The sequence below is a fragment of the Pongo abelii genome, chromosome 13 (assembly GCF_028885655.2).
Source record: "Pongo abelii isolate AG06213 chromosome 13, NHGRI_mPonAbe1-v2.0_pri, whole genome shotgun sequence".
NCBI classification, from domain to species: domain Eukaryota; kingdom Metazoa; phylum Chordata; class Mammalia; order Primates; family Hominidae; genus Pongo; species Pongo abelii.
The window spans coordinates 124699229-124722896 of record NC_071998.2 but is presented as its reverse complement, the minus strand read 5'-3'; the positions used below and the strand labels follow the sequence as shown (position 1 = coordinate 124722896).

General features: G+C 55.5%; 5 protein-coding genes and 4 non-coding genes across 15 annotated transcripts in view; 3 read left to right on the top strand and 6 right to left on the bottom strand.

Moving 5' to 3' along the window:
• Positions 1 to 3046, top strand: part of SURF4 (surfeit 4) — a 16339-nt gene extending 13293 nt beyond the window's left edge. Inside the window, 1 exon segment of the mRNA NM_001132975.1 lies at positions 726 to 3046. Coding sequence (NP_001126447.1) covers positions 726 to 992 — 267 coding nt within the window. The 3' untranslated portion in view covers positions 993 to 3046.
• SURF2 (surfeit 2) lies at positions 2510 to 8066 on the bottom strand. Its single transcript, XM_024252875.3, has 6 exons — positions 7887 to 8066; positions 7547 to 7701; positions 6687 to 6790; positions 4382 to 4561; positions 4077 to 4246; positions 2510 to 3454 (listed from the first exon to the last, which is right to left on the bottom strand). The coding sequence occupies exons 1-6, from the start codon at positions 7962 to 7964 to the stop codon at positions 3371 to 3373; spliced, it is 771 nt and encodes a 256-aa protein (XP_024108643.1). The 5' UTR covers positions 7965 to 8066; the 3' UTR covers positions 2510 to 3370.
• On the top strand, positions 8066 to 15036 carry LOC100456993 (surfeit locus protein 1). 4 transcript variants are annotated; one of them, XM_063714517.1, is made up of 9 exons: positions 8066 to 8098; positions 8267 to 8318; positions 9631 to 9764; positions 9847 to 9929; positions 10656 to 10847; positions 11832 to 11904; positions 11990 to 12152; positions 12454 to 12535; positions 12614 to 15036. In XM_063714517.1, exons 5-9 carry the CDS (start codon positions 10660 to 10662, stop codon positions 12681 to 12683), a joined length of 576 nt encoding a protein of 191 aa, XP_063570587.1. In that variant the 5' UTR covers positions 8066 to 8098; positions 8267 to 8318; positions 9631 to 9764; positions 9847 to 9929; positions 10656 to 10659; the 3' UTR covers positions 12684 to 15036. The 4 variants fall into 4 exon arrangements, with proteins under 4 accessions (XP_063570587.1, XP_063570588.1, XP_002820390.4 ...); XM_063714518.1 differs by having other exon boundaries at positions 8067 to 8098; positions 8267 to 8535; XM_002820344.6 differs by having other exon boundaries at positions 8069 to 8172.
• Positions 13187 to 16588, bottom strand: RPL7A (ribosomal protein L7a). Of its 2 annotated transcripts, none has more exons than XM_002820343.6 (8): positions 16310 to 16588; positions 15553 to 15673; positions 14892 to 15041; positions 14551 to 14691; positions 14284 to 14363; positions 13880 to 14010; positions 13535 to 13604; positions 13187 to 13351 (listed from the first exon to the last, which is right to left on the bottom strand). In XM_002820343.6, exons 1-8 carry the CDS (start codon positions 16310 to 16312, stop codon positions 13247 to 13249), a joined length of 801 nt encoding a protein of 266 aa, XP_002820389.1. In that variant the 5' UTR covers positions 16313 to 16588; the 3' UTR covers positions 13187 to 13246. The 2 variants fall into 2 exon arrangements, with proteins under 2 accessions (XP_002820389.1, XP_054376819.1); XM_054520844.2 differs by lacking the exon at positions 16310 to 16588 and adding an exon at positions 15844 to 16252.
• On the bottom strand, positions 13693 to 13760 carry LOC112135018 (small nucleolar RNA SNORD36). The gene has a single exon (XR_002916338.1). It is a non-coding gene; the product is annotated as a small nucleolar RNA SNORD36 (small nucleolar RNA).
• Positions 14077 to 14149, bottom strand: LOC112135016 (small nucleolar RNA SNORD36). Its single transcript, XR_002916336.1, has one exon. It is a non-coding gene; the product is annotated as a small nucleolar RNA SNORD36 (small nucleolar RNA).
• On the bottom strand, positions 14435 to 14508 carry LOC112135017 (small nucleolar RNA SNORD36). The gene has a single exon (XR_002916337.1). It is a non-coding gene; the product is annotated as a small nucleolar RNA SNORD36 (small nucleolar RNA).
• On the bottom strand, positions 15122 to 15196 carry LOC112135026 (small nucleolar RNA SNORD24). Its single transcript, XR_002916343.1, has one exon. It is a non-coding gene; the product is annotated as a small nucleolar RNA SNORD24 (small nucleolar RNA).
• MED22 (mediator complex subunit 22) lies at positions 16486 to 23668 on the top strand. Of its 3 annotated transcripts, none has more exons than XM_054520845.2 (5): positions 16486 to 16615; positions 17861 to 18021; positions 19309 to 19389; positions 20230 to 20438; positions 22882 to 23668. In XM_054520845.2, exons 2-5 carry the CDS (start codon positions 17899 to 17901, stop codon positions 23069 to 23071), a joined length of 603 nt encoding a protein of 200 aa, XP_054376820.1. In that variant the 5' UTR covers positions 16486 to 16615; positions 17861 to 17898; the 3' UTR covers positions 23072 to 23668. The 3 variants fall into 3 exon arrangements, with proteins under 3 accessions (XP_054376820.1, XP_054376821.1, XP_054376822.1); XM_054520846.2 differs by having other exon boundaries at positions 16504 to 16635; XM_054520847.2 differs by lacking the exon at positions 16486 to 16615 and adding an exon at positions 16860 to 17394.

The following is a 23668-nucleotide window of genomic DNA, read 5'->3' as shown; positions in this document are numbered from 1 at the left end:
GATCTCCTTAACCTCGTGATCTGCCCGTCTCAGCCTCTCAAAGTGCTGGGATTACAGGCGTGAGCCACCGCACTCAGCAGAGCACTTTTGGATCCCATTGAAACACACCAAAACATCGTCAAATCTCGTGTGTCAGGCCTTCTTTTCAGCAAGTGAAGGCCAGAACCTCTGACCTTGGTGGAGTGTGCTTGGCCCTTGGTCGGCCAAGGCTCTCCCCCCGGGCTCCCCTTAATCTTCTTTCTTTCCTCACTGTTCATATCTTTCTCAAGTAATTCCTGTGTGTCAGGTGTCAGGGGCAGGCCTCCAGGAGCTTCCAGAGCACACCTCCGGAGCTGACTGAGAGCCCTGGCCGGGCAGTGTCCAGGAAGAGCTCCTGGCGCCATGGGGAGAGGAGAGAGGATGTTTCTGGCCTGGATGGCTGGGTGGGCCAAGAAGCACTTGGGAATTTAGTTATGGATTAGAGATTCATCTTGGTAAATCACAGCCTGTTACTAGTTAGGAACTTCAGTCTTCCCCAAACCTTCCACATTTCAAAGCTAGTGCTTTATTGCCTCCTGCCTCCCCCCGGCTTTTATCTCCCTACTTGTACCAGCAGCCGTCTCAGCAGTAGCTACATCAACCTGATGGATAGAGACTTCATGACATGCGGCAGCTGGAACTTTTGTTTATAAAGCATCTCTTTTCCTCACATTTACTTTGAATTTCTCACATTTCAACCTATGCAGATTGTCCAGAACATCGTGGGCACAGCTCTGATGATTTTAGTGGCCATTGGTTTTAAAACCAAGCTGGCTGCTTTGACTCTTGTTGTCTGGCTCTTTGCCATCAACGTATATTTCAACGCCTTCTGGACCATTCCAGTCTACAAGCCCATGCATGACTTCCTGAAATACGACTTCTTCCAGACCATGTCGGTGATCGGGGGCTTGCTCCTGGTGGTGGCCCTGGGCCCTGGGGGTGTCTCCATGGATGAGAAGAAGAAGGAGTGGTAACAGTCACAGATCCCTACAGTCACAGATCCCTACCTGCCTGGCTAAGACCCGTGGCCGTCAAGGACTGGTTCGGGGTGGATTCAACAAAACTGCCAGCTTTTATGTATCCTCTTCCCTTCCCCTCCCTTGGTAAAGGCACAGATGTTTTGAGAACTTTATTTGCAGACACACCTGAGAATTGATGGCTCAGTCTGCTCTGGAGCCACAGTCTGGCGTCTGACCCTTCAGTGCAGGCCAGCCTGGCAGTTGGAAGCCTCCCCCATGCCGAGGCTTTGGAGTGAACAGCCCGCTTGGCTGTGGCATCTCAGTCCTATTTTTTTTTGTGGGGGTACAGGAGGGGGCCTTCAAGCTGTACTGTGAGCAGATGCATTGGTATTATTATTCAAAGCAGTCTCCCTCTTATTTTTAAGTTTACATTTTTAGCGGAAACTACTAAATTATTTTGGGTGGTTCAGCCAAACCTCAAAACAGTTAATCTCCCTGGTTTAAAATCACACCAGTGGCTTCGATGTTGTTTCTGCCCCTGCATTGTATTTTATAGGAATAGTGAAAACATTTAGGGACACCCAAAGAATGATGCAGTATTAAAGGGGTGGTGGAAGCTGCTGTTTATGATAAAAGTCATCGGTCAGAAAATCAGCTTGGATTGGTGCCAAGTGTTTTATTGGGTAACACCCTGGGAGTTTTAGTAGCTTGAGGCAAGGCGGAGGGGCAAGAAGTCCTTGGGGAAGCTGCTGGTCTGGGCGCTGCTGGCCTCAGAGCTGGCAGTGGGGAGGGCTAGTGAGACCGCACAGGGGTGGCCCTAGCTGCAGCACCCCGCAAGCCAGCCTGGCCACCTGCTCCTCAGACCAGCTTGGGGAGCCGCAGCTGCTGTGGCCAGGGGCTGTGGCGGGAGCTCCCAGCACTGGAGACCCATAGACTCAACCCAGTTACCTCACATGGGGCCTTTTCTGAGCAAGGTCTCGAAAGCGCAGGCCACCCTGGCTGAGCAGCACCGCCCTTTCCCAGCTGCGCTCGCCCTGTGGACAGCCCCGACACACCACTTTCCCGAGGCTGTCGCTCACTCAGATTGTCCGTTTGCTATGCCGAATGCAGCCAAAATTCCTTTTTACAATTTGTGATGCCTTACCGATTTGATCTTAATCCTGTATTTAAAGTTTTCTAACACTGCCTTATACTGTGTTTCTCTTTTTGGGGGGGCTTAACTGCTTGTTGCTGCCTGTCGTCTGCACCACAGTAAATGCCACAAGGGTGGTCGAACACCTCTCTAGCCCCTAGACCTATCTGGGGACAGGCTGGCTCAGCCTGTCTCCAGGGCTGCTTTGGCCCAGCCCCGAGCCTGCCTCCCTCTTGGCCTCTTGTCCGTTGGCTCTGCAGGGCAGGGGTGAGGCAAGTTTCTGCTCATAAGTGCTTTTGGAAGTCATCTACCCTGAGGAGGGGGCACCTTTTTAACATAGCCAAGCTAGTCCCAACGTGTTTGCAAATCTTTCCCTGGTGGCCTACTTCCTTACCCCCTAATACTGGTAAGATCGAGCAGTGGCTTCAGGACATGGGTTCTCTTCTGTGATTGATCAAGTGCTCACTGCATGAAGACTGGCTTGTCAGTGTTTCATCCTCACCAGGGCTGTCTCTTGGTCCACACCTCATTCCCTGTTAGTGCCATATGACAGCCCCCATCAAATGACCTTTGCCAAGTCACGGTTTCTCTGTGGTCAAGGTTGGTTGGCTGATTGGTGGAAAGTAGGGTGGACCAAAGGAGGCCACGTGAGCAGTCAGCACCAGTTCTGCACCAGCAGCACCTCCGTCCTAGTGGGTGTTCCTGTTTCTCCTGGCCCTGGGTGGGCTAGGGCCTGATTGGGGAAGATGCCTTTGCAGGGAGGAGAGGATAAGTGGGATCTACCAATTGATTTTGGCAAAACAATTTCTAAGATTTTTTTGCTTTATGTGGGAAACAAATCTAAATCTCATTTTATGCTGTATTTTATATCTTAGTTGTGTTTGAAAACGTTTTGATTTTTGGAAACACATCAAAATAAATAATGGCATTTGTTGTATGCAGTGTGATCCTATAGCGTTGCCCAGCCTGACTGGGGCTCCCCTCAGGATGCCGGTGAGCGAGGCTGCTTCTCTAGGCTTCTCTGAAGACCACTCAGAAGCCATGTCCAGAGAGCATTAGTCTCTCAGAGTCCCTGCTGCTTCCTGGGTGTGGGGGACAGACCCCCTCAGCCCTGCCTTAGAGGGCAACAGATGTCATGAGACAAAGATAAGTGGGTAGATAAGACAATGGGGACAGCCGGTCATTCAGAGGACATGCGGCTTGATGAGGAGCGGGGGAAATATCTGAAAGCTTTCTCGAAACTTCACGGCATGTGCTTTTATTAACCTGGCTGTTTACAGGAGCTGAAGCTCTTGGGTTTACGGTGATGACTCTTGAACTTCTTTTTCAACGAGCCCAACTGCTTCTGTGGGATAAACAGAATTCTGATTACGGAGCCTTTCTGATCCCATGGAGAAGGGCCCCTGGAGTGCAGGGCTCTCCCCACCCGCACAGCCTCGGAGGTGTCGGTCAAATACCCACAGAGGCTTTCTCCACCCCCGTTTCCTTAACAGCTGCAGGATTAGACTCCGCTCAGCAGGGCCTTAGAGGAGCGCAGTGCAATGCCACACACTCATTAGGACCTTGACCTCTTTTGGCCTTGGTCCTGCTTATCTACCAAAGGCGGGGAAGTCTCCACTCTTGCCCTGATGGCAAAGGCAAAGGTGGTGGCTAGTAATCAGGTCCCTGTGCGCAGGAGTAAGGACAAACAGCCACAGCTCATAGTCTGAGGTAGGAGGGTGTCCTCACAAACCGGCGGTCTTGACCGTGGTCCAGAGAGCCTGGCTTCCACAAGGGGCTGGCTGGGAAGCAATGGTAGGCACTCACAGCCTTCCGCCAGCCAGTGGCCTCGGCTTCTATGGTCCTTGTGTGGTGTTGGGTTGGGATTTCACTTGTGAAAAAGGTTTAGTTTTCTTTTTTTAAACAAATGGAAAGCCATCACTAGGGGAAGCCACTGCCACACTAACAGAGTGGAGGTGACAGCTCACCTTCCCGCGCTTCTGGACCAGCCCTCGGTACACGGCCGTCTCTCTCCTGCCCTCATCAGTGGCCTTCTCTCTTGGGGGCTTTGCCTTCTCATCGTCTTCTTCTGTCAAAAAGTCATCAGTGCCATCCCCGTCCTCCGTGCTTCCAAGGTCCTTTCTGGTGAATAGCTCAGCTGGGAGGAACACAGGGATTGGCTGACAGTTATTTTAGGCTGAGTTCGCCACCACCTTTGCAGGAGAGGGAGCACCACAGTCTGCTCCCTGCTGACAGGAGGGGGTCAGGGAGAAGCAGGGGCCGTTCCGCTTACGTGGGTACAGGTCTGTCATGCTGTCATCACTTGCAGCTCCCCCCTCATCACTGGACGTGGGCTCCCAGAAGGCTTCCCGCGGGCGAGGCCCGTCACCATCCATCTGGTCCTCCCTCCTCCTCCTCCGGTGCACCAGGCAGGCAGGCACGTACTCCACCCCTTGCTTCTGACATTCTTCATCTGGGAGATAAGCCAGCACGTGCTGGGTACCTCCACACCCGCCACGGTCCTCTGGGCCACAGCTAACCTATGGGGATTACACTCGGCCAGGGTCCCACAGCCCCACCGCCCTGGACAAAAACCAGAGCAGCTGCTGGGTGCCTCAGCTCTTTTCCTACCTGGTGTGCAGGGAGGGCGGTGGGCCAGGGCTGCAGCCAGGAGGCAAGAAGATGGTACAGGTCTACTGGGCCTTTACCACTTCATCCCCGATCTAGCCAGGCCTAGGAAGCCACGGCTAGGAGGGCACTGACCAGGCCCAAGGCCAACTGTGCCGCCCCAGTGAGCTTGCCGTGGCCTCTCAAAGGCAACTTGGGCTGGCAGTGATGCCACCCTCTCCCCAGCAGCCTGAAGTCCTCCCTCAGCACATGGGAGACCCCGTCCCGGAGGGCGGGGCTAAGTGGAGGTTGGCTGCCTGGCCTTTGCTGCCCCTTAGTGGGAGAAGGGAGTTGGGACAAGGCTTCCATGGAAGGACCTCACTGGAGTCACCACCGTTGTCCCCTTGTATATTAGAGGGTCTGCTGGGGCTTGCCCTCCAGCCCAGTGCAGCTCCCATCATCATCCCTCATGGGCTGCATAAGCCCTGCTGCGCCCTGGGCATTGATGTGGCGGCACATCTCCAGGGCTGTTTCCCTCCTTGTCTCTGCCACCCACCCCCATGGCCATGCAGCAGCCTTGTCACCACCAGAACTTGAAGGCAGAGCCCCCTCACAGCCACGTTTGGACTTCCCTGGACCACTGCCTTGTAGTGACCTTGGCGCCCCAGTCCCATCTCAGCTCCACGGTCCACCATCATAACCACTCTTCATGGGAAGCCCGTGGCCCCCTGCACTTAGAGCCCTCCTGCCCACCCCTGAGCAGCTAACACACTGGCTGGAAAAAGTCCAAGCCTCAGGCTGGCAGCCCTCGTGCCTGCAAGGCCTCTGCAAGGTGCCCGCCTTCTACTTGAGAAACCCTGGCCCTGCCTTCTCAATCCACACTCATGCTTGGGGAGGGCTGGACTGCCTCTCCGCACTCATCAGAAGCCCAGGGACACATCTTCCCATCCGCAAACCAACCTGAATCTGTCCGCTCCAGCCTCTGTCCATTTCTCTCCTTAGCTGGACTCCAGAAAGGCCTTCTGGTGACCCAGCACCTGCCTAAGGCCGGACACTGCCCTCATGGGCTGCAGCCTACGCTCCACTCTAGCCAGGTGTCCCTGCCAAGCTTCAGGTGCCTCACCAAGGTTGCCAGGGGCCTCCATGTTATCAAATCTATCATTTTTCTGTCCTCTTTCAGTACCACGGGAAGACTTCTAGCCTCTTCCTGGGGCTCAGGACCAGGCCTCTCTCCCTTCTCTTAACTCTCGCCGGGTGCTCACCCAGATCCACGGCGCAACCATCTCCTTCATCCAGCCCAGGTGTCCCTGTTTCAAAAGCCCGATACTTCCCTAATACACACCTTTCCTAATACAGCTCAAGCTTAAAACCTTCAAAAGGACTCTGAATTTTCCCCCCAAAACCCACTGTCTTTTCCTGGATGCCTGCAGTCAAGGGGTCCTCCCTTCTCAACCATGCACACTGTCCATGCAGCTCCCGCCGCCCAACCCTCTCCACACACCCACTGCAGTGCTCCTGGCCTGGTCTCGGGGCCATCCCTGCTGTGCACGCTAGCCCGGCCTGTCCTTTGGAGCCTACCTGTCTCACATTTTTGCCTCAGACTTCCATGGACCCTGGCTTTTCCCTGGGGTGCTGTTCCCCCAACCCCACTGCCACCACATCCCTCCAGCCTCAGCCACGAGCGAATCCCTCAGCGAGTCTCCCCAGCCCTCCTGTCTCCGCAAGCCCACCCGACATCCCTCGCCCAGTTTCTTTCACACCTCGCGTCGCCACGCGCACTCACTCCCGAGCCTGCTTCTGGCTCTGTGCCTGCCTGCACTAAAAGCTGTGGGGTCAGAGGCCATCATGCCTCTTTTCACTGTGCCAACAACAGGCCTGATGCATCAACACGGATCGCTGAAGGATGACCTGCCTTCAAGCACGCTCCATCTGGGGCAGGGCGGGCATGCACTCAAATGGCGATGCACTGATGGGGGTCCACTGGGACTTACATTTACACAGAGCTCGCTGGTACCTCCGGCCCTGGGTGTGCCTCAGCACGTGTTCTGGGCACTTGTTGATGTGCCGCAGGGTGAGTTTGCAGAACAACTGGTGCCTACAGAGCAGAGAGACCAAATTTGTAGGGGCAGTTCACAGCAAGGATTCAGACTTGTGGCTGTGTCTTGGACTCATCCCTGGACGGTCTACCGGGGACGGTCTACCATGCGGCTTGGGCATCGGGCTTTTAAAGGCTCCCGGAGCAATCCCACTCTGAAGCTGGGTGGGGAACCGCTGACCCAGGCCGACTGCAGCCTCTTAATGTTTACCGGAAAAGTACGCATGGCAGCCTCACTGACTGCTCCAGGATGAGTTCATGCAAGAAGATGGCTCCACCTGGAGCAAAGAGCTCAATGAATGGAAACATCCTATTTCTGTTTTGACGATTATTACCAAGCCTGGCTCCCAGCTAAATCAAAGACCCCTTCTGGGGTCTAGGGAAGAACCCAACGCTGTTCACAACCTCAGGTGACAAATCACAAGCCTCTACTCCTCTGTGAAGCAGCCACACCCCACAGGACAAACCTCAGGTGAGCAAACGAGCTCACCAAGAGGCCTCGCCGCCAGGACCGCAGGTGATTCCAGCACCCGGGCGCCCACCTGGATTCCAGTGCTCCCAACTCTGAAAGAGTAGGGGCTGCAGCACTGGCGGAGTCCTCAGGAGGAGGGGACTTTGGGGTTTACCACCCAGGACCTGTCCTCAGCAGAGCCCTCCCGGGAGGCTCCCTTAGAGGGGGCTCAGGCACCGGGGAGCACCAGCGGAGGGGCTGTCCTAATTGCCCTGGGCCTCCCCGCGCCGCCGCGGACCACCTACGAGTTCTTGGTACTGGGCACGATGTGCGGCTCGAACTCTGCATAGTCGAAGGCCGGGAAGGCGCGGACCAGCCGCTGGTACTTTTTGCCGCGGGTGTAGACCTGGAGCTCCGGCAGGCGGCAGGGCAGCTCGTGACCCGTCAGAATGCACCTCAACTGCGGACGCGCGGGCGGGCAGGCCGTCAGGAGGGCCGGGGCTCCGCTCCCTGGTGCCCCCTCCTGCCGCGCCCCCTTCCCTCTCCTCCCCTGACCCCGCCGCGCCGTCTCCCCTGCCCTCCCCTCAGCCCCTCATCCCAACTGCGCTCTTCTCCGCCACTCCGTTCCCCTCCCGCGCCGCGAACCTTGCGGGCGTCCGGCTGGAGCCGCAGGCTCGGGTGCTCGCGCAGGAAGGCCCGCACATCGGCCGGCAACTCGCTCATGGCCGAGGCGCCAGCCGAGCAGCCCGGCGGAAGTCGCTCGCAAAACGTGGAGCCGGGGGCGGGGCTCTGGGCGGGACTCGGCGGCGCCCCGGAAGCAGATGCCTCCTGCGTCCCGGAAGCGCCCGCGGGGCCGGGTGCGATGGCGGCGGTGGCTGCGTTGCCCCTGGGGCTGCGGGCGGCGGGGCTGCGGGCGGCGGGGCTGGGACGGGTGAGCGCCGGGTGCGGGGTGCGGGGTGCGGGGTGCGGGGTGCTGGGCGCGGGGCGGGGTCCCGGAGCTCAGCCCGCCCGTCTGTGTCCCGCAGGCCTCGGCCAGCGCCGCCTGGAGGAGCGTCCTCGGGGTCTCCCCGCGCCCAGGTGAGGGCTGCAGGCCGGGCTGTGATCCAGGCGCCTGGGCAGAGCCACCTGCTGTCTGCCCTGCCCTTTGAAGGGGTGTCGTGGGGATTGAAATGAACCAACTGCCGGCTGAGCGGAGGCTTCCTGGGAGTGACAAGTTCCGTATTAAAATGCTTTCAGTGGAACTGTGGTCGTGTGCCGGGCATGTAGCGAGCGCTTTGTCCTTACAACGCGAGAGGTAGCGCCTTGGTCGTTCCTCTGTTACAGAGAAGGCTTGAGAGTTAACTTCCCAACGTCCCATCCAGCTAATGAGTGGCCAGCCCAGGGCTCTGAAAGTAAAACGCATCTAACCACCGCGGCTTACGTGTTCCTCTCAGTGTGCGGGCTATTTTGCCGTGTTTAGAGTGCTGTGCAAGCCTGCCCCAGGCCTGCCTTTTTATAAAAAAAAAAAAAAAAAAAAAAAAAAAATTAGTATCCGCAAGGCCCCTGGTGCTTTTCAGCGGATGGAACTCATCCTCTGAGAGCTTAAAGGCACCTTCTGTGTACATTCTTCCGTCTTTACATTTACGATGAGTTGTAAAAATGGAAAGCTGTTAAGAGAGCTCTGTGAGCCATTACTCTGAGTTGATATATTTTTCTACATAATACAATAACCACTAGTGCCTGACTAAGCTACTTAGTAACTGTAGCTGCTTATTTTTTATTTTTTGAGGCAGTTTCGCTCTTGTTGCCCAGGCTGGAGTGCAGTGGCGCAATCTCGGCTCACAGCAACGACCTCCTCCCAGGTTCAAGCGATTCTCCTGCTTCAGCCTCCGGAGTAGTTGGGATTACAGGCTTGCACCACCACGCCGGCTAATTTTTTTGTATTTTTAGTAGAGACGGGAGTTTCTCCATGTTGGTCAGGCTGGTCTTGAACTCCTGACCTCGTGATCCGCCCGCCTTGACCTCCCAAAGTGCTGGGATTACAGGCGTGAGCCACCGCGCCCGGCCAACTGTAGCTGCTTATTAAATGCATTTTGAATGGATGAATGGTGCATCTTAGTGCCGTGGAATACATCTAGATTCTTGAGTAAAAAGGCATGAGTTACCCAGGGTCGTGGTTGGTGGCCAAGCCAGCCCTGAGCCCTAGATCCCACTTACTCACTTGGCAAACATACTCAGTGTGTGCTTTGTCCTGGGCACCGGGTTAGGAGCTGGGCTGGATACAGGTGCTGCTAGTCGGCTCTAAGCAGCAGGTTTTGATTGATAGTACTGGAGTCTATCTTGGAACTGGCTGCTCCAGGTCTCTGTTCGAGGGCTTCTGGCTCCATGTCAGTGTTGTGAAACTCTCCAGGAGTGGCCTGGAGGCCAAGCAGATGTGGCAGTTCTGCAGCAGAAGCATCTGCCACAAAAGCGGAAGATGACTCCTTTCTTCAGTGGGTCCTGCTCCTCATCCCTGTGACTGCCTTTGGCTTGGGGACGTGGCAGGTAAAGACCGGCATTTGGTGTGCATAACTCTGGACCCTTGACGTTGCTGCCATCTACTTGGGCTTATGCTCTGTCACTGTAGGTCCAGCGTCGGAAGTGGAAGCTGAACCTGATTGCAGAGTTGGAGTCCAGAGTTCTGGCTGAGCCTGTCCCTCTGCCAGCAGAGTGAGTGTGTGGCTGCCCCCCTAGGGCCTGTTTTACTTGAGTTCAACAGCAGAGCCCTGGCTTCTGCTGGCCAGCCTGCCCCTTTTGGTGGGACTTTTAGTCACTGCCTTTACCTCAGGTAGGCGCTCTTATTATCAGTCATCTGTTGGGCTTGCTGTTGACACCTGACTGCCCTTATGAAGCTACCTGAGACCGCCTCCTGACATATGGAGGAAAGTCTTATTTTGAGTCCTGGGTGTCACCCTTTTTTCAGGTATAGTAAACTTATCCTCCACAGGGCCCAAGGCCCTGTGGCTGAGGGCAGATAATGTGGGTCTCACCGTGAGGGTGGTCTTTTGAAAAAGTGCCCTAAATGATTTGTCTGCTCTCTCCCTAGAATGTGCCCTACAGAGACAGGTATATTCAACCACATTTTCCATTCAGGGTAGCAAACAGTATGCCGGATTTGGCTTGCAGATGGGGTTTTGGCCCACATATTTTTTAAAATTTCACATAAAATATTCATTGAGGAGTTCAGATTTTTAGCCTCTCTTGTAAAGTTGGATGGACTCTGGCAGTGCAGATCCACATTCCCACATGGCATCAAAGTTCCCCTTTGGAGAGCACGTCCTTTGCCTTTCTCCTTCACTTGTCTGGCCCTGGTGGGTGGGCTGTGTAGTCTGCCACCCTCAGGGGATTCGTTTTCTGGCCAAACCTTGCTCGGCCACTGTTCTTATCTCTATGCAGCCCAATGGAACTGAAAAATCTGGAGTATAGGCCAGTGAAGGTCAGGGGGTGCTTTGACCACTCCAAGGAGCTGTATATGATGCCCCGGACCATGGTGGACCCTGTCCGGGAGGCCCGGGAGGGCGGCCTCATCTCCTCCTCAACTCAGAGTGGGGCCTATGTGGTCACTCCCTTCCACTGCACCGACCTGGGGTGAGTAGGGCGTGTGGGAGCTGGCTGTCCTGGCAGAGGCAGTCAGGGTATACTGATTTACATCACTATTTCCTTCACAATCCCCAACCTTGGTAAGACCCTGGGGAACCCAAGATACCCAGAAGATTCAATTCCTTGCATAGTTTAAGTCTCTAATTGTGACATTGACTTAACCTTCTCAGCCAGCTCATTTATGACTGGATAATTTCTGTATGTTGACCTCTGAAGGGAAAGGAGGGATTCATGAAACAGGGGCCCCACCTCTGGAGAACTGTCTAGTTGCCCACACATTAGATGATGGCAGGCTATGAGGAGGGGCCAGCAAGAGGAATTCAAGAGAAAGGACCCCAGCCCTACCTTGAGGGAGTGGAGGCAGGGGTGGCTCTCTAGGGGGCTATTTGGGAGTTAAGAGATGGGAAGAACATTCCAGGCAAAGCAAATGACAGGTACAGGAGCACCTGTGTGATTAACTGGGGAACTGGAGGATTCACGTACAAATGAAAATACCTGGGCCTCTTGTTAACCCTTGGGTTCCTGTTTTAGAGCTGGGATGGGGCCCAAATGCTCATCTCCAGCAGGCTGGGGTGCCAGGGCTGCTCCTCACGGCTGCCCTGGTTAGGAGGAGGGATTGGAGGCAGCTGTTGCCATAGGTCAGGGGAGAGGTGTGGGGTGTAAACTCTGGCGTGGCAGCGTTGCTCACCAGTTGCACATTGCAGTGGGTAGACCACAAGAAGCAGAGATAGAGGGGGAAAGCCACACTGGTAAAAAGGTAGTGATGGTGGCAGGGAGGCTTTTACCAACCACGAAGGGGCCTCAAGAGAGGAAGACTTTGCCTGTTTGACACTGCCAAGGCTCCACTGAGCCAGTCCTGTTAAAAAGCCTTCCTTGGTGCTCTAGTTGTTCCTATGGGTGCCTGAGTGACCATGAGTGACTGTCTTTATTCAAAAACCCTCCCCACCTGAAATAGCACTTTCATTACCCTAGGATCACCATTCTGGTAAATAGAGGGTTCGTTCCCAGGAAGAAAGTGAATCCTGAAACCCGGCAGAAAGGCCAGGTAAGGGACATGGACTCTTCCTACTTTAGAGAAGGCTGTGGGAGTCTACCAGGCTGCACGCAGTCTCACACACTTTCCTTTATAGATTGAGGGAGAAGTGGACCTCATTGGGATGGTGAGGCTGACAGAAACCAGGCAGCCTTTTGTCCCCGAGAACAATCCAGAAAGGAACCACTGGCATTATCGAGACCTGGAAGCTATGGCCAGAATCACAGGCGCAGAGCCCATCTTCATTGATGCCAACTTCCGTACGTTGTGACCAGCCCATCTCGGAACAAGTAGCTTTTGTGAATACTGTCCTTCCTCTTAACCCTCATTGCCCAGTCACTGCTGTGGCTTATGTTCTCGCATGTGTATACGGCAGGTTGGGGGAGGCAACTCAGCAAAGAGGAACCTAGGCAAGTACTGAGCGGAGAAGGGCGGGGGTGGTCACCCAACGTAAAGGCCATACAGGACTTCCAACTGGCCACGCGAAAATGACAGCCACTAGGAAGTAGTGCAGAGGCTGGCAGGCGGTAGTGGGTGGACTTGAGTCCGCTGTCTCCACAGAGAGCACAGTCCCTGGGGGACCCATTGGAGGGCAAACCAGAGTTACTCTGAGGAACGAGCATCTGCAGTACATCGTGACCTGGTGAGTCCCCAGCGGCCCTCTGGCTTCCTCTCCTTCAGCCTAGCAGCCTGCTAATGCTGGCTTGCTTTCAACCCCTAGGTATGGACTCTCTGCAGCTACATCATACCTCTGGTTTAAGAAATTCCTACGTGGGACACCTGGTGTGTGACAGATCAGCTGCTAAAGCCCTGTCCCTGAATAATGAAGTATTTCAAAAGACTGCCTTTATGCTGGATCATGTGCTATTGGTATAAAGTTCTGGCCTCCTACCTTAAATGAGCTCATGACTGGTTGATCATAAAATCCTGGCTTGGTTTCAGTCCAAAGAACTTTCCCAAAACTTGACACGCAAGTTACATCTCTAGGGAACAAAATGCCTGGTTTAAGAATGTATAAGGGCGGGAAGGGCTGGGTGCAATGGCTCACTCGAGGTCAGGAGCTCAGACCAGCCTGGCTAACATGGTGAAACCCCATCTCTACCAAAAACACAAATATCAGCCAGCCACTTGGGATGCTGAGGCACCAGAATAACCTGTACCTGGGTGGTGAAGGTTGCTGTGAGATCACACCACTGCACTCCAGCCTGGGCGACGGAGTGAGGCAATGTCTCAAAAAAAGGATACTTGCTAACCCCAAATAAGATTCAACCCAAGACACTCAACAGACACTGGCTGAAGGAAAATTTGTATTATTTTAATTATTTTTATGTACAGAAAACTCAACAGTGTACATTTAACCCAGTTTAGTGGCAAGTTCTTTAGCCTTTGCCTTTTCGAGCTTGGCGATACGAGCCACAGACTTAGGACCCAGGATGTTGCCGCCCCAGTGACGGCGGATCTGAAAAGACAAAAAGAGGCAGTTAGCTTGGCTTATTTTCTGAGATTTTCAAGGTTATTAGTTGTGTTATTCTGTTTGGCTGTTCCAAGCTGATCGTCACATAGAACTTCTCATAGAAGCCAGCCAGTTATTTGGGAAAAAAGATTTGCGCATGATAGTATTTTGTGTAAAGCTGCCTCTTACCTCATCATATCTGTCGTTGTAATTGGTCCTGATAGCTTCCACCAGCTTAGCCAAAGCGCCTTTGTCTTCACTAAAAGGCAGGAGGGAAAACAAAAGTGGGTTTTTTGCCTTAGTTTCCCTTTTAGAATGCAAAAATACCGTTTAGCTCAAGACAATCTTTTGCCTCAGATGCAATGTTGACCACATGGTTTATTCAGGTGAAGAAATTCTTAACCATCATTGGCAAAAGTTCAGATACATGTATTTCTTAAAGTAAAAGATTGGCCTTTAAGGCAAAAGGAAACAACTGTGAGGCATTGATTAAAGGAACTAGGGGGGACGTTTGGGGCCAGGCTGCATACTTACGAGTTCACCTGTGTGAAGGCGACAGTGGTACAAGTCTTCCTGTGGACTAGACGTCCCAGTCTTGCCTTCCCCTTGATAATGCAGTAAGGGACCCCCATTTTACGACACAGGGCAGGCAAGAAGACAACCAGCTGGAAGAAAGCATTAGCTGAAGACTATTTTAACCAAAAGCAGTAAATTTCAGTTAGCTTGTAACAATTGCTCAGGGTTAAAAAGCTCATGGATTCGCACTTCAAGGTTGAATTCAGTGAGAGATTCACATCATTGCAAGAGCCACGCATGTGTTGGATCTGTGTTAGTACTGCCCTCACCCACTTTGGTCCCATCACTGACTTGGCATTAGGTCTACTCTTTTCCTGGTACTGCCAGAAGCCCTTGGGTTAGCAGTCAACAGGCAAACGCACCTCGATGGGATCCACGTCGTGTGCAATCACCACCAGCTGAGCTTTCTTGTTCTCCACCAAGGTGGTGACGGTGTTAACTCCTAGAACACACAACCACTTTGTGAGCACTCACAGGGCCTGCTCTAGTCACAAGAAGCTGCTGGGCTCAGCTGTTGACTCAGTGTTAAAAAGCTCGGTTTTACTCTTCACAGTAATCTCAGGCGAAGAAATTTTACATCACTGCAACAGCCCGCCCCCAGTGTTCACCCTAAGGTGGGGCCTACTCACCTGCTCGAAGGACAGGTGGTCTCTTCGTGGGGACGTCCCCTTTGCCAGCAGCTTTCTTCTCGGCCCGGGCCAACAGTCTCTGCTTCTTCTCTTGCTTTGTCTCTGGTCTGTACTTGTGGGCCAGCTTAAGCAGCTGAGTAGCTGGAAAAACACTCTTCAGTTTAGGCTTGTAGTCAAGGTTCTAATCCTTATCACAATACAAATGCTAGACCGCTGTCCTGCTATATGACTATAATGTAATGACAACTGCAGTTCAAGAAGCCTAAGGCCATCCACCCTCATGTTCTGGATGAAATAAGGAATCCTTGTCTGAGAAACTCTTCCACACCACAGAACCTCACCTGTTTGGCGGTCCAGGGCCTGGGTGAACTGGTTAATCGCAGGAGGCACTTTCAGCCGCTTATAGAGGATGGCTCTCTGCCGCTGCAACCTGATATAGCGGGGCCATTTCACAAAGCGGGTGAGGTCTCTTTTGGGCTGGATGTCCTGTCCTGAGAAGTAAAGGGTGACATCGAGTGAGGCTCAAATTCCATGTCAAGTTCATGTCTGGGGCCACTAGGAAGGGTGTTGGTGCATCAGCGATCTTGGTGGTTTAAAATGTCATCACCATCTCTCAGATAGCAAATATTCTTTTACATCATCTGCACACAAACACCTGAGAACAGAGAACAGGATGCTTTTCCTCATCTAACAAGAAGCCAAGGTGCCACCAAGTACAGCAGAATTGCAGTCCTAGTGCCTCGCTACAACAATACTACTGTACTTGTTTCCAGATGGCCAAGCTGAATTCAAGGCCACTACCATATTGAGCTGAATGCTCACTCAGCAACTCTCAATGAAAGCAAGAAACACGTATCATCATTGTCCCCGTCTCTAAGCGACACAAGTTACGGACTGCGACCACTTTACACCCACTAAAACCTACAAGATACAACACAACCCAATTCCCACTTTCCCTTGAGAAAAACATAGACCGTTTTCATTCTGCCGTTTGTTACTCACCAATGCCAAAATTCTTAGGCCTTTTCTCAAACAGGGGATTCACCACTTTCTTAGCCTCCTGCTTCTTCACGACAGCAGGGGCCGGAGCCACCTTCTTTCCCTTGGCCTTCTTTCCTTTCGGCTGGGCAGAAAGAAAACGTCAGTTAAACCGCCGCCTCCACTCGCTGCGTCGGGGGTAGGGCTCAAGCTGGCTCTTCCAAAACAAAGGACGCCGACAGCCCCTGCCTGAACTAGGCTGGCGAGCAGCGTTCTGCAACCCCCCAGCACCACCCCTCGACAGAAGCATCTCACATTCAGCCGCACGAGCATGCAAGCCCCGGGAACCCCGAGCGACCAGAACAAGGCTAAGCCCGAGGCCACGCTCTCTTCGCGTCGCCCACCCAGGAGACGCCCCTGACTCATGACCCCTCTGAGTCGCGGCCCCGCAGGTTCTAGAAGCAACAGGGGCGGGCTCAGAACTTGTCGCTCACAAGGCCTCGGCAGCGGCCTCCAGGAAGCCCGGGAGACGCTAGGGCTTCCGAGCCCCGCACCGCGGCGCTCCAGGCCCTTCTCCCCCAGCCCTGCGACACCGGGAACAATGCATTCCGCTCCCGGCCGCCCGGGGCTCTAGTCCATCTCAATGTCTCCGTGCCACACCGAGTGGGGCTCTCCTAGCGCCAGGCGGAGCAGGAAGTCCTCCGAGGCCGTGCCTGGGGGAGGATGGCAGCGGATACAGCCGGAACCCGGCTATAGTGCCACGAAACTAGGACTCACTCACCATCTTGGGCGGCGGGAGGAGAGAGAAAGGAAAGGGAATTGTGGGTAATATGTATGCGGCCTCGGAGATCGCGAGAGTTGATACCGGCACGGGATTTCGGATTTAAAGCAACAGCATTCCTATAAAGCTAAAAAATCGAGGCGGGGCCGAGAGGCTGCGGCAGCTGACTAGGTTTTCGGACTGCAGCGTGGCGGGGAAGAGAGACTGCGGCGGGGGGCCCCGGCCGGGGGACAGACGTGGGAAAGTGCGGATCGCAGAGGCACTTGCCCACCCCGCCCTAGGCCGACCCGGCGGACGCGGCGTCTGGTGCGCGGGCGCTGGGGAGGGTATGAGGGTGTGGTGGGGGTTGGGGATGGAGGTGGGTGGCTGTGTGGGCGGGAGTGGGGGTGGGTGGGTGCGTAGGCGCTGGGGTCGGAGATCCACTTTCTTGCGTGTGACTTGTTTCCCCCACCCCGCCAAAAATGGGCACAAACAATGCGAGTGCGTCCAGGAGTCCGCTCGGCCGTGCGCCAGTCTCCGAACCTAGGGGGCCCCGGGCCCTCCCCGAGCACGGCGCGCAAAGGCCCGGCCCGAGGGCCAGTCAGGTCCAGCGCCGAGGCCGTCCAGTGCGGCTGCAAGGCAGAGGCCGAGAGGCGCGGCGCGGAACTTGAGCCCCTTGTCCCGGCGCACCGGGAAACCATGAGGGATGTTAAGCGAGGGAGTGGAATGACACCCTTTTTTTTTCTATTGGAGACGTAGTCTCGCCCTGTCGCTCAGGCTGGAGTGCAGTGGCGCGATCTCGGCTCACTGCAACCTGTGCTTCCCGGGTTCAAGCGATTCCCCTGCCTCAGCCTCCCGAGTAGCTGGGATTACAGGCGCCTGCCATCACGCCCGGTTAATTTTTGTATTTTTAGTAGAGACGGAGTTTCACCATATTGGTCAGGCTAGTCTCAAACTCCTGACCTCAGGTGATCCCTGCCTCGGCCTCCCAAAGTGCTGGGATTACAGGCGTGAGCCACCGCGCCTGGTCGGAATGACCACTTTTTAGGACCTCTTGCCTGCCGCGCAGACACTGGAGGGAGCGGGGCCCGCAGTGCAGGGATGAGGTCTGGAGCGGGGCAGCCGGAGTGGGAGTGGAAGGAAAGCGTGGATGTAGGCGGTGCAGAGGGGTCGAATTGGAAGGACTCCTCGGATGGGAGGGCGTGGCGAGGGTGGCGGCGGGCTAAGAAGTGAAGCCAGGGGCTGGGGACGGGGAGCTGGTGTTGAGTTTGTAGGCCTCCCTGGGACATGCTGTGGGCCTGGACGTGAAGTCTGGACTGAAGCTCTGGACAGGGCTTGGAGGGCAGGCCAGGAGTTGCAGGATGAGCTTGCTCTGGCAAAGGCGGGGCCAGAGGAGAGTCCTGGCATCCCCTGCGGTGTCTGCTGATAGAATGAGTTCATCTGTGTTTCAGTGATTGACTTTATTTGGCAGAAAGGGAATCCCCAGAAATCTGCGTGTTCTGCTAAGGTTGGGGCATAGAGGGTGGCTGTGGTAGACTCTGCCTGCACTCAGAGGTCTGTGCTGCACTCTAGGTCCCAGGTCTCCCCCCTGTGCTGCCTGAGGCTCGGCAATGGCCCAGCAGAGAGCCCTGCCCCAGAGCAAGGAGACGCTGCTGCAGTCCTACAACAAGCGGCTGAAGGACGACATTAAGTCCATCATGGACAACTTCACCGAGATCATCAAGACCGCCAAGGTGGGGGTGCGGGGGCCCACCAAGGGGAGCAGGGTCTGGGAAGGGGTGGAGACAGGAGAGGCCAGGGGCTGAGCAGCGCGAGTGAATAGTGTTCCAGGCAGGAAGCACCCAGTGCACAGGGGGCTGGTCAGTAGATAAGCAAACCAAATAATGGCACGTCCAGCCCTTACTAACAGTATGGATTTGGATGGAGATTTCCCTTTTTACTGCCTGAGTTTCTCCTGCATGGTGAGGTCCTTGTGATGACTGATGAGGTTACCTGTGTAAAACAGTTACCTCAGGGCCTGGCACAGAGCCAATGAGCAGGAGAAAAGCAGACTGAGGGGCGAAGCGGGGGGGCTCTCCAGGCAGGTGAAGCAGTCAGCACTGGGGCCTGCAAGCCTGCTGACCACTGCAGCTACAGCTGCATCAAATTGGGCTGGATCCCTCCTGGCTGCTGCAGACCTGGCAGGCTCCATAAGCGATGATGATAAGGATGGAAGCTAGAATGTACTTAGTGCTTGCCATGTGTCAAGCCACCTTGTGAGGTTATCTGTGCCTGTTCTGCTGAATCTTCATGAGGACTCTGTGAGGTGGGCACTGTTGTCCTCTTCATTTCAGGAGGACACCCAGGCCCAGGAGACTTAGTGACTTGCCCAAAGTCACTCAGCTCATAACTGGCTGAGCCAGGATTTGAACCCACGAAGTCTGGGTCTTAACCACTGAGGGTACCTGACACCCACCCCGAGCTGAGCCCTTGCAAGGCCTGCTGGGAAGCCCCATCCAGCCTCGCTTGGCCACCTATAAACCAGGGGTGGCAGGCCAGGCTTCTGTGAAACTGGCATGGGCTAATGGTGGTCAAGTGCGTGACACAGCCTGGCACCTGGGAAGTGATCAGGAAATGGTCGCTGAAAAAAAACTTACATCATCCCTTCACTCCTCCAACAGTTTACCAAATGCCAAGCGAGTGACAACAGTTCCTACCAAACAGGGCTCCCACAGCCCAAAAAGACCGGGCCAAGATAAGCCCCCATCCCTGCACCTAGCACAGCAAGCAGCGTGGGTTGCCTCCATTTGTCTTGAGCAAAGGTGCATGTTGTCTCCCATGGCCAGAACAAGAGATGGTGGAATTGAACCTTGTCAGAGGTCTGGCTGACAGTGCTTAGATCTGTAAACAGCACCACAGACAGGTTGTGGCTAGTGTGGACATCCTGGGTAGATGACAGTTACCGTAAACTGGGCTGGGCCGGGCCAGGGGTGGGGACGCCTTGGCTGGGTTGATTTCCAGGTTTTCTTGTTTGCCCCCAGATTGAGGACGAGACGCAGGTGTCACGGGCCACTCAGGGTGAACAGGACAATTACGAGATGCATGTGCGAGCCGCCAACATCGTGAGTGGCCAGGGTGGAGGGCACAGCCTGGGCTCCAAGAGCATCAGTCCCCTTGGGTTTCCTGGGTGGAGTGGAGGGGGCTCTGGGGCTGGTCTGCTCTTCTTCCCCCGAGAAGGAGCAGAAGGAGGCAAATGTAGAGATGCTTTGGTTTCACCACTCGGCAGCTTTAAAGAATGAGGTGGGGGCAAATCATTTCTCAGGTGACTGTCCTCATGTGGGGCACTTGGAGGAGGGCTGGGCAGAGAGCCGCCCATGCCCGTCCTGTAGCCGTGCAGTGGCCAGAAAGAGGGTAGCCCTTCCTGCTAACTCAGGAGTTCCTAAGGTCAGTTGTGAGTGAAAAGACAAACAGCCAAATAGAACTGTAGGCGCCACTGGATTCCTTCGGCTCACAGGAGAAACACAGCAAGCAGATAATTCCCTCGGGTGCATGTCCAGGGCTCAAAATGCATGGAAAAAGGTCCCACAGGGGCTCTGCCCAGCTGGCAGCCATGCCACTCCTACCCCAGGGCAGGAGGCAAACATGGGATCGCAGTTTTATCTGTGGGGTTTGAGTTTTTCATGAGCAGAATGTGCACCTGCATAATTGGACTGGAGGCCAGTCCTGCAGGAGTGGAAGCCAGAGGCTGAGGGGAGGGGAGGGCCTGCCCTGCAGAACTGACATCCCAGTTCTCTCACTTAATTCTCACACATGAACCTGTGGAGGTCAGGGGTAGAGTCCCACTTTGCAGATGAGGAAGCTGAGTCTCCTAGAGAGGCCATTCCTTGCCCAGCATCAGCCACCTGTAGGCAAGGCCGCTGTCCCCCCTCACCCTGTGCCTGCCCTGGTTCTGATGGCCACAGGTCCGAGCTGGTGAGTCCCTGATGAAGCTGGTGTCCGACCTCAAGCAGTTCCTGATCCTCAATGACTTCCCCTCCGTGAACGAGGCCATCGACCAGCGCAACCAGCAGCTGCGCGCACTGCAGGAGGAGTGCGACCGGAAGCTCATCACGCTGCGAGACGAGATCTCCATTGACCTCTACGAGCTGGAGGAGGAGTATTACTCGTCCAGGTATAAATAGTGCTGGACTCCCCATGTAGAGCGGGAGCCTGCCTACCTGGGCCTGGCCAGCAGGCAAGGCTGCCTTCTGCTTTTTCAAATTCTTGCTGGTCTTAGCAGTGGAGCCGTGCCTGGGTTTCAGAGCAGAGCTCCTGGCCAGAGCGTTTGACCAACAGACAATTCACAACCATATGCCAGGGCCCTGGGCCTTTCCCACAGTGCAATGTGATGAAAACCACAGGACTCACGCCAGTCGGATAGGCCAAGTCTGGAGAGGGGAGGCGCCTGGCTGTATCCCCCGCAGGCCCTCTTCCGAGAGCCTTCCTCCTCGGGCAGTGCGTTCTGGAGCTGTGCTGCTCCTGTTAGCTTCTGAATCCATATGTAGAGATTTCAGCCCAGGCTGGGCCAGCCTCTCTTGGGCAGTCAGGTCCACACCTATGTCCAGGGCACCAGGGTTGCAATTCGATGTGGATGTCCCCAAACCCCAGTGTGGAGGCAGGGACAGTCATGGGGGTGTGGGGGATGAAGCCCAGGCAGGGAATGGCCTTGAAAGCCGTTGGCGCTCCAATTTCTGACCCACTCAGCCTTATCCACGGAGCTGGAGCCGACCTACATGCCAGGCCCCGTGCTGGGTTCCAGGGATGCAGAAGGGTCAAAACCCATCATCCTGACCCTTGTGGGGCCACATAAGAAGCTGAAACCTTCAACCGTTTGAGCTGGAGGCGCCCTGAGAAATCAGAGTCCACGTATCATTTACTTAGGGGAAACTTAGACTGGAGACAGGGAGGCCTTCCACTCTGCTCCATTAGCTTAGAAAATCAAGATTCGGTCCAGCAGACGCAGAGTCCATGTCCATCTTGTGCCTTCTCCTGGACAAACCTTTCCTTCCTAGTGCTGGATTTAAAATACTCTTTTCTGCCCAGTGGCCATGCTGGCAGCCACAGATGTCCAGAGCCACCATGACCTGGGGCTTGGTTTCCCTGCCCTGGGCTCAGTGGCACTGCTTAGCTGCAGCAGTTCTAGAGTTTTCCAGGGGATTCTGAGGGAATCTTTGGTCCCCAGTACTCATTAACTCAGCAGACATGAGGCAGCATTTTCTCCACACTAGGGTGGCTGAGAGGGGTCCTGGGGTGTTTCAGACCCTTCTGGGCATCTCCTTCCACAGCTGTTCAGTTTGTCCATCTCTTTGAGGCAGCCACTGTCCCTGAGGGCCCCTGGACAGAGCAGCTGTGGGCCTGTAATTCAGCCTGCCTGCCTTGCCTTGGGGCAGGGAGAGAGGGAACCTGCTCACGGCCCTGCAGCAGAGCAGGACGCAAACCCAGGACACCTGTGCCAGGCTTCCCATGCCCTCCCCCAACAGTCCCTTGGCTTCACCCAGAGGGGCTTCCAGGCCAGCCTGTGTCCCCTCCCGCAGGCATCCTGTCCACACCAGCGCCCCCTGGGGGCCTCACACAGCTCCTGTGGCAGAAGCAGTTGCCCCCTCCTCTGTACATTGCCTTTAAGCGACCAGGTCCTGGCTGAATTTCCTCTGCCCCTTCTTGCTGGTCCCCCAAAGGGCGCTCCGCTCCCTGCCCTGCCCTGCCCTGCCCTGCCCTGTTCTGCATGAGCTGTGCCTCTGTGCTCGCCTGCCGCCTCTCCGCTTGTTAGTTGCTCTTTCTGGCTCTGCCTCTCCTTTGCTTTCCTCGGGATGCCACTCTGTGCCCAGGACGGTTCTGAGACTGAACACTGAGGGCAGAAGCAAGGGAGGAAGCCAGGGGCAAGGCAGGCCATGGGAAAGCCAGGGCCCCTGCCTGCAGGTTAGAAAGAGGTGAGCGTGGATTGTCACAGCTGCGGGCATGGGAAGGGCTAGCTGAGCTCTTCACCTGCATCCTGGCTGCCGTGAGGATTCCCCGTGTTAGAGGTGGGGACGCCTGCTGGAGGCCGCCTGGCTGATATAGGGCTACCGGGAAGTGCCAGGGCCCGTGTTCCCAACTGTCACCCCTTTCAGGCTAAGTCTCAGGCAGGGACAGACCCAGAAAGAAGACACAGTCTCTGCCCTCAGAGAGCTCTTTGCAGTGTAGTGACACTGGGGTTTCTGCAGTCAGGGAGGAGGGAGGGCTGCCAGGCTGACAGCTTTTTGCAAGAGGAGGGGGACCAGCACCAGCTGGGAGGCATAGGCTAGGACAGGCCCATGTGGAGGCTGGGCAGGAAGGGCCTGCTGAGGTCACGCAGCTGTTGGTGGTTGGGCCAGGGCGGCTTCCTCCTTTAAGAATGCTAGGGTGGCTCTCACCACTGGCCCCCTCTCTCTGCCAGGCCTGCCGACTCAGGGGACAGTTGGAGCAGGAGTGGAGAAGGGGAAAGGCAGGTCTGGGGTGTGGTCGTGTTTTCTTAACTCTGCTTCTGTCTTGCTCTCCCCTCCCCGGCTTTCCTCTCTGCCTGCTCCTGTCTCTCCTTGGGGTTTCTGGTGGTGGAAAAGCTCAAGCCTTTGCGAAGCTAATGACCTGCCTCTGTGCGAAGCTTACGGGAGGCTGGATCTCGACACAGACTCTGCTGATGGCCTCTCGGCCCCTCTGCTGGCGTCCCCGGAGCCCAGTGCTGGCCCCCTACAGGTGGCAGCCCCTGTCCACTCCCATGCTGGTGGTCCTGGCCCCACTGAGCACGCCTGAGCCTCCGGGGCCACCCTTCGTTCTCAGGAACAAAACCTGAGGCTGCCCTCTGGATGCCCTCACAGCCTTGCTTCTCTCAGCCTAGGTTCCCATTTGGGGACTTCAGGACCCCAGAGCCACTAGGACTTCCTTGGGAAGCTCGTTAGCCCAGGGTGGGTCCAGCCAGGACAGTAGGGAAACACTTGTTTCCTAGCCATTTCCGAACAGCCCATCATTCCGAGTCATCATCTCTGTGTGCTGCCTTCCTGGCCAGCCAGGTGGAAGAAGGTTTCCAAACTAGGTCTGGCCTGTTGGGGATCTCAGCAGTGGGGCAGGAGGGGGCCTGATTTCGGGGAGTCCTGACCCGAGCCTGTTGTCAGAGTTGGGAGGGGCTCCGAGCAGTGTTGGGCAGGCTGGGTCTCCCATCCCAAGGCCGGGGTTCCTGTGCAGAGCCCCACCCACTGGTTCTTGCCCGGAGCCACATGTCTGTGCCATGGGCTGAGTGCCACGACAGGCCCATGTGATAGCTGCTGCCCACGCACGTGGAAGCTAGGTGGGACTCATTCCTAATTCTGCCTTTGTAATGAGACTTGATTAAAACACCGCCACTCTTTTGCA

Coding starts and splice junctions, on each gene's coding strand:
- SURF2 (XM_024252875.3), bottom strand. CDS start 7,964: ATGAGCGAGTTGCCGGCCGATGTGCGGGCCTTCCTGCGCGAGCACCCG. Junction 6,791..7,546: donor GTGCCCAGTACCAAGAACTC/GTAGGTGGTCCG, acceptor TCTGCTCTGTAG/GCACCAGTTGTTCTGCAAAC. Junction 3,455..4,076: donor TGGTCCAGAAGCGCGGGAAG/GTGAGCTGTCAC, acceptor TTTATCCCACAG/AAGCAGTTGGGCTCGTTGAA.
- LOC100456993 (XM_002820344.6), top strand. CDS start 8,104: ATGGCGGCGGTGGCTGCGTTGCCCCTGGGGCTGCGGGCGGCGGGGCTG. Junction 9,765..9,846: donor TTGGCTTGGGGACGTGGCAG/GTAAAGACCGGC, acceptor CTGTCACTGTAG/GTCCAGCGTCGGAAGTGGAA. Junction 9,930..10,655: donor CCTGTCCCTCTGCCAGCAGA/GTGAGTGTGTGG, acceptor ATCTCTATGCAG/CCCAATGGAACTGAAAAATC.
- RPL7A (XM_054520844.2), bottom strand. CDS start 15,954: ATGAGTCAGGGGCGTCTCCTGGGTGGGCGACGCGAAGAGAGCGTGGCC. Junction 14,692..14,891: donor GGCCCTGGACCGCCAAACAG/GTGAGGTTCTGT, acceptor GTGTTTTTCCAG/CTACTCAGCTGCTTAAGCTG. Junction 13,352..13,534: donor ACAACGACAGATATGATGAG/GTAAGAGGCAGC, acceptor TTGTCTTTTCAG/ATCCGCCGTCACTGGGGCGG.
- MED22 (XM_054520845.2), top strand. CDS start 17,899: ATGGCCCAGCAGAGAGCCCTGCCCCAGAGCAAGGAGACGCTGCTGCAG. Junction 19,390..20,229: donor ATGTGCGAGCCGCCAACATC/GTGAGTGGCCAG, acceptor TGATGGCCACAG/GTCCGAGCTGGTGAGTCCCT. Junction 20,439..22,881: donor GAGGAGTATTACTCGTCCAG/GTATAAATAGTG, acceptor GTGGTGGAAAAG/CTCAAGCCTTTGCGAAGCTA.